This window comes from Malaclemys terrapin, chromosome 4 (genome assembly GCF_027887155.1).
Source record: "Malaclemys terrapin pileata isolate rMalTer1 chromosome 4, rMalTer1.hap1, whole genome shotgun sequence".
In the NCBI taxonomy this organism is placed as follows: Eukaryota; Metazoa; Chordata; order Testudines; family Emydidae; genus Malaclemys; species Malaclemys terrapin.
Window position 1 is genome coordinate 130,106,188 of NC_071508.1, and position 15,522 is coordinate 130,121,709.

At 41.4% G+C, this 15,522-nt stretch overlaps 1 protein-coding gene across 5 annotated transcripts in view; it reads right to left on the reverse strand.

Moving 5' to 3' along the window:
- BEGAIN (brain enriched guanylate kinase associated) overlaps positions 1-15,522 on the reverse strand; it is a 240,403-nt gene that overhangs the window by 70,986 nt on the left and 153,895 nt on the right. For all 5 annotated transcript variants that reach the window (XM_054026958.1, XM_054026954.1, XM_054026959.1 and 2 more), the window contains one exon: positions 9,251-9,317. In XM_054026958.1, the coding sequence (XP_053882933.1) occupies positions 9,251-9,317 (67 nt within the window). The remainder of the gene's footprint in view (positions 1-9,250; positions 9,318-15,522) is intronic.

The following is a 15,522-nucleotide window of genomic DNA, read 5'->3' on the forward strand; positions in this document are numbered from 1 at the left end:
CCTACATAATTTTTTATACCACATGTATCACTGTAGTGTCTGGGCGCCTTCCAATAGTGCATTAAGCAACCTGACTACACATCTGTCATGTCTCTCTCCTATCTTTATTGGGCCAACTTCTGTTTGGTGAAAGACAAGGTGGCCTCTCTCACCAACAGAAGCTGGTCCAGTAAAAAATATTACCTCACCCACCTTGACACATGTCCTGAGACCAACCCAGTGACAAAAGTACTGCAAACATCTTTTTTGTCTCCTCCTCCTCCTCCAAAAGGAGAAGCATGTGTCTTATTTTGATTTTTCTTTTTTTGTGTGTGCAAAATATACCTATTGCCATGTGCTTATAGTACAGAAAGAAAGGTCAAATTGCCTAACCTTGCCTTTAGCCACACCATCCAGATAAAACCATATATATAGTCTTCATCTGACATCACCTTCCCACCATTGTTTCTCTGCTTGAAGAAAGACACACCCTAATTTTCATCCTATTAGTAAGAGTCTTTTCTTGAACCAGCTGGTCTACCTCCTGTTCTATGCTGCCACTGCTTCTAATTACAATCAAATTTTGTTAATTTCATTTTAATCTCCCTGCATATCAGTGAATTTAAATGAACAGCCTGGATTCCTAGGGTAGAGGAGTGCTGGGTAATAATGTACTAAATGCATTTTAGCTGGAGGGACGAGAGATGGTACTGATTCATGATAATCCCCTTGTGTCAATTTAATAACATCTTCCGAGAATGTTACAAGACACTAGCTAGAAAGAAGAAATATTTGTTTCCTGTAAAAGAGGCAAGTAACTAAGTCTATAGTGAACAGAGAAGATGCTGCTGGAGACAGTCACTGTAATAATAAAACTGACAAATGTCATAACAATAATGATTCTATATACGATTCTGAGTGTACAGGATTCAATTATTAGAGATCCAATATTCAAGCTAACCTTTCTCCCTCCCTTTTTATATGCGCCCCCCCAAGTCATTATCTTCTTCCTATCTCGACTAATTTCATACTCCCTCCTGTGCAGTCAAAATTACATTGTTTTGAACTCTGTAGCTGCTGGGCTGTCTGTTTCTGTGAGGTGTTTCTTCCTTCATTGAAAAATAGATTTTTGGAAACAATTGATAGAAACCACTTCTAGAGATGGGGAACAAGAGTAAATGGATCCCATTCAGGTATGTTCTTTGTTAGGCTATGACAAACACTGCCTTTCTATTTTTCATCTGTATTAAAAAAAACAGGGCTAAAACTAGTGGAAAGCTGTCTCATCTCCAACTATGCCTGTCATCTATCAATATCTTAGAGCAGGGGTCGGCAACGTTCGGTACGCGGCTCGCCAGGGTAAGCACCCTGGCGGGCCGGGCCAGCTTTATTTACCTGCTGACGAGGCAGGTTCGGCCGATTGCGGCCCCCACTGGCCGCGGTTCGCCGTCTTGGGCCAATGGGGGCGGCGAGAAGCCGCGGCCAGCACATCGCTCGCCCGTGCCGCTTCTCGCCACCCCATTGGCCTGGGACGGCGAACCGCAGCCAGTGGGGGCCGCGATCGGCCAAACCTGTCGTGTCAGCAGGTAAATAAAACTGGCTTGGTCCACCAGGGTGCTTACCCTGGTGAGCCGCGTGCCGAACATTGCCGACTTCTGCTTTAAATGTAAGCAACAGGTAGCCCCAGGCCATGAATGAAAAGCGGCACCTGAATGAAGATAAAGGTAGGTAAGGCCTGGTCCACACTAACCCCCCATTTTGAACTAAGATACGCAACTTCAGCTATGTGAATAATGTAGCTGAAGTCGAAGTACCTTAGTTCGAACTTACCGCGGGTCCAGACGCGGCAGGCAGGCTCCCCCGTCGACTCCGCATACTCCTCTCGTGGAGCAGGAGTACCGGCGTCGACAGTGAGCACTTCCGGGATCGATTTATCGTGTCTAGACAAGATGCGATAAATCAAACCCAGAAGATCGATTGCTTACCACCAGACCCGGAGGTAAGTATAGACCTACCCTAAGACACAGGTGATCCTAGCAGGAAGAGGAAACATAATATCACTTTCACTAAAGAGTATTTGCCCCCTTTCCTTTATCAAAATGTAATGCATCCTAGAGGTCTTCCTGGACTCCTCACTAATAATGGATTCACAAATAGTGATAATGGACCAAGGTCTATGTTTTAAAGGAGCCTAAGCATGTTAGATGCCTAACCCCTATTTCATGGGATTTGGGCAAATGCTTCTTATGTGTTCTTATGCTTTTTTTGGAAATTCCAGCTGAAATTATCTTCTGCCTTTCTGACCAGGAGACAGATTCTGTATTCTGACATAGACAGACATGGCTGTGGAAATTCAGGTACCAGGATGAAACGGATGACTTGAAAAACTCAGTAAACAGGGACATATCCCAGGATACTTAAAAACAACGGTTACTAGAATATTTCCTGAAAATTAGAACCGCCTGGTCATTTTACCTGAAAGCAGAGAGAGTCCAAAACCCAGGCAAATGCTTAGTAAATATAAAGCAATCACAAACTGGAAATAGAAACCAGGAGACATGCAGCATGCTGGAAAGCAAGGAGGACCTGCTCTGTAATCAATGTTACAAAAAGGAAATTGGAAGTGAGAGGTCTTCTGTCACCGTACAAAACAGAGGGATGAGAGAGGTTCTGTACGTCCTCTGGCTGTCAGAATTAGTGAAAGATTCCTACTATGGATGGGGAGAGGAAGAAAAGTTCTGACTTTGGGAGAAAGGAAGGAGACTTTAGAAACAGCCTCCCTTTGTTTTATTTTCAGCCACTGAGTCAGAAGTAGCAAGTGCTGCAATATGAAATGGACATGTGGGATCAATCCATCTATGCCATTACAAGTGGAAAACTAACTCCTGTACATACACACATAGAATGGAAAATATGAGTCTGTGCCTGCTCAAGTCATGTGCACCGAACAGCTGATGTGTACGCAAGTCGCAGATTTGTGCATGGATATGCATCTACATCTCCACAATGCTGGCAAGTGCATGCAACTTGGGCCTGGGTAATTCGTGTGTGCAAAAGTGCACTTGCAATTTTGGGCCTGGGCTTTTAAAAGTTTGGTCTTGGGTGTATTCATCTTTGGCAACAGTTGAACACTTTGTCATGCTGGTGAGGTTACTGAAATGGATTTGGACAGAGAAAAATTGAATGCAGGGTGAATTTATGGGGGGAAGAAGGTGTGTGTGAGCGATAGATAGATATGGGTTTTGGAATAAAGAAAAGTGGTTCTAAGATAAAAAGGAAAGGTCTTAAAAACATCTAAGAAATTAGATTTTTCAATAGTTATTTTTATAAATTACTTGGCATTTAGAGTAATTTCTTCCCCAAAAGAAGATTTTTAGGAAGTTTTCTTGGCTCCAGGAAATACACTTTCTCTGGATTCTGCCTTGACTGACTATCCCTCTAAATGTCTCTGAAAATTCACAACTGTCCTCACTGAATGTGAGAAAATGAGCCTGTCAGGTAGAGCTGACTCTAAATTTTCTTGTCTTTGGGATGCAAATCCCTTAAAGTATATTTAGGTCACCTCCATTTCACTTTCATGGGGCATTCAGCAAAAAGAAAAAACGCAAGTGCTTCTTAGTGAAGAAAAAAATGAGGTGCTCTAAATCACTCCAACTGCTCAAAGTCACCTTCAAAGTCATCAAATTCTTTATGCAGGAACAAGATCACATGCTGGGTTTTCAGAGTCCTTAGGTATAAGTCAGAAATAGCCTGACATTTCCTCGTTGTATCCATCTTCCACATTTTTTATTTAAATACTAATGGCTGATTGAGAGCTGTCATGGGAAAATCAGGCACAGATTTTATTCTAAAGTCAATGCCTTGGCTCACCCAGAGAGACAAGGTGGTGAGGTAATATATTTTTATTGGTTTATTGCCTTGGTTCAACCAGTTTGTTAGACGTTTATGCAAAAACTGAGATTTCCAACCAGATTCACCAACCCTTCCCCTGACTCTTCAGTTCCATTGCCCTGACCTCTAACAAGTTGAGCTGTTTTGGGGATTCTCTGACAATTCTGAAAAACTGGGGAGGGGGGAAATCATTTCAGGTCAAATCATATGTTGAATGCTTTATTTTTGACCATTTTGATTTAGTTTTTAAAAACTAAAAGGAAATTTTGAAACAAATTGTTTTGAACTGAAAATTTAAATGCTTTATTTAAAAAATGTCAACTTTTTTATTTTTTTTAACTTCTTTAGTTTCCCCCCACCCCAACTGAAACAATTCTGTGAAACCAAAACTGTAATTAGGCATTTTGGCATTCTGGGTGAACAAGCATATTTGCGTCCCCTACTGTTTTTTTGAGTTAGGATATTATAGAGTAATGATAATGCAGTTATTTTTGCGTATCGGTACAGTAGGTAGACAATAAAAGCAAATGTAAGGTTCTTTTAGATGCCACATTAATTTTCATACAGTCCTTTAACATGCCTATAGCATCCTATATAACAAGGGTAGGCAACCTATGGCACGCCTGCCAAAGGTGGCACACGAGCTGATTTTCAGTGGCACTCACACTGCCCGGGTCCTGGCCACCGGTCCGGGGGGCTCTGCATTTTAATTTAATTTTAAATGAAGCTTCTTAAACATTTTAAAAACCTTATTTACTTTACATACAACAATAGTTTAGTTATATATTATAGACTTATAGAAAGAGACCTTCTAAAAACGTTAAAATGTATTACCGGCACGCGAAACCTTAAATTAGAGTGAATAAACGAAGACTCGGCACACCACTTCTGAAAGGTTGCCGACCCTTGCTATATAACCTGTAAGTAAACTCATTGAGGTACTAAAAACAACATGGACTGAAAATAATCATAACAAAAATATGGATACTACAATGACTTAATAGCGTAAAACATATTCAGAAAGACAAAAAGTTGCATTTCTGTTTATTAAAGAAGGGATACTGGTGGTTTTCCATCACCCCCGCAGTGAGACTATGGCTAGAATAAACAGCCACCTCTCTCAATGACACAGTGGAGAATAAAAGGGGCCGAAGAGTAAACAAAGAATGCATTTACCATGGAGGTGGATTATCTAGCAATTGAATTACCACCATAGCATCTGACTCTGTATAAGCAGAAGCCATCCTTTCTCTGGCCTTTATATGATGGAGACAGCCATTTTAGGGTGGAGGGAGGTTATAAGATTTGTTTTTTATCTTTTGCATTGTGATTTTATTTTTCTAAGAGTATTGATTATTGTTTGCTCCCTAGTACAATGTTATGGTTGGATTATACCTGATCATTTCTCTTGATGAATCCTGCCAAGCAAATTGTGATTATGCCTCTTTTAATTACAGCAGCATGGCTTGTTTGTATAAGGCCAGTGCGGGAAGTATCATTCAGTTGGGGAACTATGTTGTGACAGTTGATAAGAGGCATCACACATCCTGCATCTTGGCAGGGGGTTAGATTAGATTACACTTACGGTCCCTTCTAACCCTATGGTTCTATGACATTTGACTTCTGGCCAGGTGAGGCCCCCCACACCTAAGTGTGGAGACAGAAGAGAGTATATGGCTGTGGTGATTGTGAAATCAGATTACGCTGTGCCTCAGTGTGAGATAATGTCAGTGCCATGGTTATAGTGAGTAGATGGACATATCACCATGGTGATGACCCCGGTCTCCTAGAGAAGGGTGTCAGGAACAGACTGGCTGGATCACAGCCCAGAATGCTACAAGCACAAGTCATAGTGGACATGTTTCTTCGCTAGTGCATATCTCACCAGCAGCCTCAATCCAGATTTGCACCCAATGCAGATTTCCCTATTGGTCTCTTCCCCTGTACCATCAATAGCCTGTATTTTTATCTGTCAGGGCACAACTGAAAATTATCTGTAGCCCAAAAGTAGAGACCTTCTAAAAGAAAAGCCAAGGTGTGTTCAGGATCCTGGGCCAGTCTGCCCTGAAGGTGTCAAGTCCCTGATGTGTGAGTGCACCTTGCTGGCCAGGGAATGGAGCATCATAACAATGGGTCAGAGGGAGGCTCCTTATTCTGTTCTCTGTAATAGCGATTGAATCAGGCTGGGGCAGCAACAGGTAAGGGTAGGTCACAGTAACAGGAAAACAAGGCTCCAGAAGGGAGCAGGGTGTGTTTTACCCCTTCTGAGGGTTGACTAAAAAAGGCCTGTTGTACTTGTGCAGTGTTTACTTTCTTTGTTTCTACTGTTGCTTCCTCTAACTGCAAATCACAAGCGGCCCAGGACGTCTTCATTTTTCTCGATTGAACATTTTCTCCTAAGCAAGGAAGTCTCTCTGTCCTCCCTCCCCACTTTTGCCAAGCAGGGCAGGTGGCTCATCCCATCAGGGTGACTGTTACCCTCAGTTGGGCAACAGTACTTGGTTAGAGTCACAAGGTTATTTTAAAAAGTTTAAAAAAAATGTTTTATAGGTCAGTATTTAAAAGCAGGTACAGGTTAGGAGAAAAACAACTGATACACAAAGAAAAATCTCAGTTTTTTTCTATTTAATGGAACTAATTTTTATGTCACTTTCAACAGTAGGCACAAGTGGATTTAAAATTCCAGATTCCTCCGAAACAGGGCAGTTACTAGATTTGTTTTTTTGCCTTGTCCACCTAATATTTTTCTTTTCAATTCTATTTTGGCGGGGAGGGTAGAGGCAAAAACATAGCAAACTTAGGCCCCAATCCTGCACCAGCACAGAAGCATTCGGAGCCCTTTGTCTGAGCAGAGTTCCTTTAACTTCAATGGGACTCCACCTGTGCACATGCTGTTGTAGGACTAGGACTGTAAAAGTATTGCTTCTGCTCCCCAACCTCTTCCCTGTTCGTTCCATTTGGATATGTTAACTGTTCAGTATCCAAATACAAACCAAAATATACAAGCAAAGGTAAAGCCGGGATGGCATGAGTTTGGGGTTTTTTTGCTTATTTTTTAAATTTATTGGGATTTCTATAAAATATAAAACAGCACCATCCAGAGGCTTTAAATGCTTTTGAAATACAGTGAAACACAAACTGACCTAGACAACAAAAATTAATCCCGCTGCTTCCCTAACACAGAAAGTGGGGAGAGAGAGAGAGACCTCTTTTCAGAGTAGGAGCCATGTTAGTCTGTATCTGCAAAAAGAACAGGAGTATTTGTGGCACCTTAAAGACTAACACATTTATTTGAGCATAAGCTTTCGTGGGCTACAGCCCACTTCTTCGGCCTCTGTGATCCTAGCCCACCATAATAGCCAGATCGGCTTTTAATTCACCCCACTCTTCCCAAAAGGTTGGGCTTTGCAATGTGCCCTGAAAATCAAATGGTTTGGGCCATTTGAATCAAGAATGGCACACAATCTGCTACACTCCTCCTTCTTGTTTTTATTAGTTTCCATTTGATCTTATTTGTTTTTTGCCAACAGGTTCCCCTGTCTCAATGTTCCAGAAGACAAAGCAACTCTGAGATTAAGTGTTCCATAAAGCCTTGGAGATCCTCTTCAGTTCCTGTGAATCAGTCTTCACTTCCTCTCGTGCTGATAGGAATAAAGAAAGGTGAGGTTCTCCACTGGGACCATGTCCTGTTCCACTCATGCGAGATTCTCTTCTCATGCTTTAAAGCACAGGCTCTGTTGTGGGTCTGAGAGCTCTTGTTTATTCCAAAGTATTTGGTATGACCTAGAAAACTGTTGCTTTCTATAGTGCCTGGCGTTACCTCTTTCTTTTTGTTTGCCAATTGGAATTTCAAAGTGTTATTATTTAGTTGCATTGTGGTTGCAACGACAACATGCTAGGTGCTGTCCGAACATAGATGGAGATACAATCCCTGGCCCAAGGATCTTACAATAAAAGAAGAAATGAGCATATGAAGGGTTGGGGACAGGGATATAATCAAATAGATATAACTTAAACAAATCTGCTCACTGTCTCCGTCATTGCCCCTCACTTTATCAATTCTTTGCCAGTTACTAATGTACTGATGTTTTATTAACTATGGACCACATCTTGCATCCTTTATTTGCACAAAATTCCTGGGATACGAATGGGTCCATGGATATTTGGAGCCTGGAGGAGAAATATTCAGATTTAAGGTTCGGTTTCCAATTTCCTGTTTAGGGCCTGGGGGACTCTAAATTGTGCGTTCCTGGATTCCGTCCCTATTCCACCCTCCAATGTCTAACAATCCATTTCCTATCCTCCTCTTTTTCTAAATCTGAAATTCCCCCATCTTCATCAGGCACATTGCCAAGCCCAGTTTGTCTTGCATAGCTCCAGTCTGCCCCTCCAGGCAAATGTTATATGCTATTCTGTGCAATATGCCCCAGGCTCTGCACTAGCATCCTTAAAGGGCTGTATCAGCAGTATGTATGTATGGTGCATGCATGAGGGATTGTTAAAGGACCAGAAAGGAAGGTGAGTTGGGAATGGATGGTTACAGGGTCAAAGGGAGGATGCAAAGGAAGGGTAAAGACCTGAAGACCTTTTGAGATTCAGGCACTGCAACAGAATTCCTCACAACACAATGTTTACAATTGTTGTTCCATGCATATCCCTCCTCAACATCACACCCAAATTTCTCTTTAAAATCTTCCTAAAAATGAATATTATGTTAAAAGTGCATTGACAAATAAGCATCACCACTAATAAAATTACAGGGTATTTTTACAGCTCCAAGCAGAGTGTGACTGTATGTTCATGTGGTTCATTCATAATGTTCATAAACCCAGAGGCCCATACCTGGTGCAATAATTTCTCCCCCTCTTAGTTACTAACTGGCCTATGGCAGTAGGATCAACATTGACACAGAAATGAATATACTGAGACTGACTGATAGTTATGACAGGATATGAAAAGACTCTCCAAGCTCAATTAAGTCACTTAATAAAGCTGAATGAATGTACCAAAGATCAATGAAACATTTTTCAGTTTGGTAATTTGGATTGCCTCATTTGAATCTTTTCTTAATTAAAACCTAAATATTACAAACCCAAGGAAAAAGACGTTATTAGCCAAATTAACCAGAATTCTTTTAAAGCCAAGATTGTCCAGCCAGATCATCAACTGATATAAATTGACATATCTTTGTTGAAGTTAATAGAATTATGCAGATATATGCCAGATACGGGGCTGGCTCATTACATTGATAAAGTCATGCTCCCTGGTTTAGTATCCCCCTGTGTACAGCACAAGCTTAATCATACCAATTATGCAGCCATTTGTCCTGTAGCTTAAGAATCATAAAATATATATTTAAAATTAAAAAAAAAAAACTTACCATCCTGTAAAGTTTATCTTCCAAGTCCTGATTAATTCTTTGTAAGGCTAGATAATTGTTTTGTATCCTAAAACAAAGATGATATAATATAATTAGAAGTGTTTACATATTTCTTTTTACTTGTATTTTTGCACTTCAGCATAAACTTGGGCTCCCATTAATATTAAAGTATATTTACTTTTCACTTCTGCTGCCTATCAATGGTTAGGAGTTTAAAGCCCAAGGCTTTAGCAATATATTTACCATCCACTTCCTGAGAAAACCACTTTGACATATTTGCTTACTATAGTTAGAGGCAAATTGTGCCAGAAGCCCTGAATGCACAAGAGCCAGTGCCATTCCTGGACATAAGTATGCATGGAGCACCAGGATGTGGGAACCTGCACAGAGGGTAACCTGTGCACCATGCTCAGGAATTGTGGTGGTAGAGCTGGGGGAGAGGCGTGATCTGCAGATCATCAAATGCATGGATTCACTAACCACGCCTTCAAGTTAAGGGGTGATGCTACTGGAGTTCTGAGATTGCAAGAACAGCCACATAAAGTCATCACTGTATGGCTTAGGATAATTCCTTCTGGTAGACCACAGGAATCCATGCCCTAGCACACCCAACACATTGACTTGGGCTTGGTGTAGGGAACAAAATTTTGCCCTCAAAAGGATGGATAGATATTTATTTTTATTAACATAATGGGACTGGGGTGGGACATAGGAAACAGAAACTTCCTATTTATTCAGGAGTTACACGCTCAAGAAAGTTTGTCAGCTTCTCCAGGCTATCCTGCTAGTAACCGTAGTGTTCTAGGAGACAAGTTGCCTAGAATCGGCTCTGTCAGAGACATCAGCCATTAGTGTAACAATAGTGACTGTGCCTCATTTTTCCATATCCTAAGGGATGGTGGTGCCCTGTTACACATGTGCATAACAGCCCATTGGTATGCCCTGCTGTATGCAGGTAGGGGCCATTGGCAACTTAATGTTCAGGTTTGAAAAATTTATCTAAATGCCTCTCAAATCTCTGCATTGGACATCTCATGGGAACAGACCTAAGGCCTTCTTCACTATGATGTCCTAGGCAATGGACCCTGCTAATAGTGAACTTGGATATAATGAACAACTGGGCCTAGGTTGAGAAGTTTGAATCTGAATTCAGCTTCCCAAAAGTACAGTGGGCCTAGAAGCATGATTTTGGTTTGACCAATTATAGAGATAGGGAAAAGCCTTGAAATGAGGATTGAACTATGGATTCAAACTGCCCCAGAGTTGGGTGAGAGGATGGTCAGGCCTATCTCTGATTTACAATGAAATAGAGTGGCATTTCAGACCTATTTCCACTGCTTCGTGCTGTAAAGATTTTCCTTCCAATTATATGGCAAAATTCCCCATTTAGAGACTGCATCAGCGGATCATAATTCTGGGACTGTGCTTTCCCTATGTGCCCAGAATTCTTGTGGGGTTGTAGGGTAGGGAGAATGGACTCTAGGTGTTAAGATCTGTCAGGCAGATCTGTGAGGAAAATTTTTGCCCCTAGTAAAGCTGTGGAAAAAGGAGGACTTCCCTATGGGGGAAATTCCCACTTTGAAAGGGGGTGGGTGTGGGGTCAAATTCAGGCCCATAAGCCTTATTTTGAGAGCCTAAAGAGGACTAAGGTGCTGTACAGACCTTCTGTTGGCCCACTACACAGAGGTGAACTTCACCCTAGAGGAGGGCTCTGCGGTAATGCTGTCTCCCAAGTGGACGACCAAATTGGTGAGAAAGCGTATACAATGAGCCCTTGTACAGAATTAGAGGTCAGTTCATGAAATCACCAGCTGAACTGATTACATCTCCTGATGTCATTGTTACAAATTTCTAGGTGATTAAATGGCTTGGTTGGAGTTCACAGATCTCTCTATCTTCTCTGTTCCTATCACATGCACCAATTCATATTAAGCCTCTATATAGATGTCTACTTCTGCAACCACTAAATAGACTTTCACTGCTAGCCAGATTCAACATGACAAAGAAAAGTCTGAAGCTGTATTACACCCTACTCACCTTCCTCCAGAAAAAACAATAGGAGAGAGAGAGAGAGAGAGAGAGAACAAACACTATTATAGCAAAGAAAAGTGCCAGCCGACTTGGGCTTGGACTGCGGGGCTGTTCCATTGCTGTGTAGACTTCCAGGTACAGGCTGGAGCCCAAGGTCTGGGACCCTCCCCACTGCGGGGTCCTAGAGCCCGGGCTCCATCCAGAGCCCAGAAATCTACACAGCAATGAAACAGCCCAACAGTCCAAGGCTGAGTCAGCTGACATGGGCCAACCATGGGTTTTTCTTTACTTTGTAGACATACCCATATGAGGCTCCCTGTCTACACCCTTAAGAAAGTTGCAGGCATAGAACATGACCTAATGCTTCTCTAACTCATTAATTATCTATGCTGTTCAGATGAGGGCATGCCATGGAGAGTAGCTGATCCCCCTGGTTTTGCGCCTAATCCAGCACAGGTCTGATTCTGCACTGTTTTGCTATTGACTTCAAAGAGCACAGGATCAATCCCCATTAACTCAACTCTTCCTGTGACACATAATAGTCTCCTGTCGGCTGTAATATTTTGGTCTAATTTTAGTTGTTGGGTTTAGTGTGGATGTTGGGTAGCATTGGTGGCCTGTGATATACAGGAGGTCAGCATAGGGCCTGCTCTACACTAGGAATTGACACTTCTGAGCGATGCACTTAAACCAACCTAACCCCCCGGGGTAGGCAGTGTTAGGCCGACAGGAGAATTCTCCCATCAACTGAGCTACTGCCACTTGGGGAGGTGGATTACATACACTGACGGGAGGGTTTCTCCCTTTGGTGTAGAATCTTCACTGGAACGCTGCAGTGGCACTGGTGTGGTGGCACCACTGTGCTTCAGTAGCGGTTTCTGTGTAGACAAGCCCTAGATGATCTGGTGGTCCCTTCTAATATTAAACTCTTCACTCTGACAGTGCCCCCACTCAATGGGTGCAGTAGGAATGTGTCATGGGCTATTGCTCCCTGCTCCTCCTACTCCATTTCCATCCAGGTTTGTTCTATCCACACGAGTTAGTGGACTGTAGCATGTAAACCCTAGTTCTCTGAAATACTCCTTTTTAAATAAAATTTTTAGAAAATTAACAAAACTCACTAAGCAAGAGCCAAACCTCAACAAAACGGTGACAGATGAGTTGTTTAATGCCTATTTTGCTTCAGTCTTCACTAAAAAGGTAAACTGTGACTGGATATTTAACACAATTAATGTTAATAACAAGGGGGAAGGAACACAAGTCAAAGCAGGGAAAGAACAGGTTAAAGAATACTTAGATAAGGGAGATGTATTCAAGTCAACAGGACCTGATGAAATTCACCCAAGAGTACTTAAAGGAACTAGCTGAAACAATTTCAGAACCATTAGTGACTATCTTTGAAAACTCATGGAGGATGGGTGAAGTCCCTGAGGACTGGAGAAAGGTACTTAAAAAGGGGAACCAAGAGCATCTGGAGAAGTATAGACCAGTCAGCCTAACTTCGATACCTGAGAAGATACTGGAACAAATTATTAAACAATCATTTTGTCAACACCTAGAGGATCATAGGGTTATAAATAAAAGCCAACATGGGTTTGACAAGAACAAATCATACAAAACCCTTTAATTTCCTTCTTTTGCAGGATTACTGGTGAGTGGATAGGGGGAAAGCAAGAGCGATGATACATTTTGATTTTAGTAAGACTTTTGACAGTCCCACATGAATTTCTCATAAGCAAATTAGGGAAATGTAGTTTAGATAAAATTACTATAAGGCAGGTGCATAACTGGTTGAAAGACCAGAGTAATTATCAATAGTTCGATAGCAAACTGTGGGGGGCAGGGAGGGGGCTTGCAGAGGTCTGTCCTTGGTCTGGTACTAATCAATATTTTTACTCATGACTTGGATAATGGAGTGGAGATTATGCTTATAAAATCTGTGGAAGACACCAAGCTGGAAGGGGTTTCAAGCACTTTGTAGGACAGGATTAGAATTCAAAAGAACCAATGAGAACTTAGAGAACTAGTCTGAAATCAACAAGATGAAATTGAATAAGGTGAAGAATACTGCACTTAGGAAGGACAAATCAAATGTGCAACTACAAAAAGGGGAATAATTGGCTAGGCAGGAGTGCTGCTAAAAAGTATCTGGGGTTACAGTGGATCACAAATTGCATATGAGTGAATATTGTGATGCAATTGTGAAAAAAGGCTAATATAATTCTGGGGTGTATTAACAGAGTGTTGTATGTAAGACCTGGGAGGTAATTATCTTGCTCTATTTGACACTGGTGAGGTCTCAGCTGGAATGCTGTGTCCAGTTCTGGGCACCACACTTTAGAAAAGATGTAGACAAATTAGAAAAAGTCCAGAGGAAGAGGTACAAAAACAATAAAAGGTTTAGAAAGCCTGACCGATAAGGAAATGATAAAAACACTGGACATGTTTAGTCTTGAGAAAAGAAGATGGGGCAAGGGAGAGGGGGAACCTAATAACGGTCTTCACATATGTTCCCTATGTCCACAGAAGGTAGGACAAGAAGTAATTGGCTTAATCTTCATCAAAGGAGATTTTCCCAATATCTAAGTTAAAACTTGCTATCTATAAGGATAGTTAAATACTGGAATAAGCTTCTAAGGGAGGTTGTGAAGAGGGCTGGACTAGATGACCTCTCAAGGTCTCTTCCAGCCCTACATTTCTATGAAAACCCCCACAATATAGAAGGAGCTGAGCTTCAGAGAGAGGTTCTATTGAGAACTGCAAAGGTAATCAAAATAAAGTAGATAAACACACGCACACACAAAACCCAAACTGGAAAAATAAAAGACCCACGGAGCCAAAAGAAGTGTCAGTACTGTGAATGGGGAGAGGGGAAATGGACTCAGAAATATATGGAAAAAAGCATTAAAGGTATGAAAGGAAAATAATATAATAAAATTAAATAAAATCTTTTGGCAATACATTTAAAAATAAAGCAGGAGTGGAGAAAATTAATCTGACCTTCAATGATCAAATGAACAAATGGTATCATAGCCCCACTTGTAGAGAAAAGCATTCACCCCGATTGTCTGAATTTTGCAGTGTCTAAGACTTTTATATTGTAAAATCTGTCAGCTTTGTAAATTTCAGTGGTAATTGGGTTGACTAAGCTATGAATTGCCTTTTACAAAGAATGAATTATTTGATGTGACCCTGTTCATTTATTATGTTTTTGGTGCCTTCTCTGTGTCCTGTAGTAAATTCAAATTGTATGGCACCCTTGTGCTCTGTATGTGTGGGTGTGTGCACCCGTGCAGTGCAACTGCTCATATGTTTCTCAGGGTCTAATAAAAAGAATTCTGATCATCACTACTATTAAATATCTATGTGGTCTAATGTAGCAGAAAATACCTTCCCCTTGCAAGGTAAAATTCACCCCTGTGCAGATAGCTCATACAAAGCCTATGCACTGAGACCTCAAAATGTGGGTTAAATGAAGCATAGGCCTTGTGCGGCTGGCCCTCTGCACAGGAGGAAATTTCACCTAGATAGCAGTTCTGCTTTGAAGAGTGACTGTACAAATGGCACCTTCTTCTTCAACAGGTTTGTTTCTTGTCTGTACTCTAAAGTTTTATCTACTTTCTTACAAATATAAGATGCTTTTTCTCCTACCAGCACTGCAAAGGAGCCAACACAGCTGCGAGGCCCCTGTTCAGGAACCCACTTCAATACATGCTGAAGTCCATCCCTCTATAGCGAAGCACTTAAACACGTATGTTTAAGTGGATTTTACTTCTTGTGCATCAACAGAATTCTACTCTAAATTCCAAGTGGAGACAATGGGTTTTGCACAGTTGTTACTGAAGGCATAATCTGAGAGTTGTACAGGTGTGGACGTGGGCCTAATTTGACCAGCAGAACCTTTATTACTGGTTGGGGTGCAAAAGAAGGAATGATTCCAGCAGGTCTCGTTGAGCTCAGTTTGAGTTTTTGGGACTGGTAGTCAAAATGCATGGTTGTTTTTTTTTTACTTTTAAACTGAGCACACTCTTAAACACAACACAGGTTAGATATTGGGAAAAACTTCCTAACTAAAAGGGTAGTTAAGCTCTGGAATAGGCTTTCAAGGGAGGTCATGGAGTTCCCATCATTGGACACTTTTAGAAACAAGTTGGACAAACACCTCTCAGGGATGGGCAAGGTTTCCTTGGTCCTGCCATCGCACAAGAGGCTGGACATGATGACTTCTCGAGGTCCCTTCC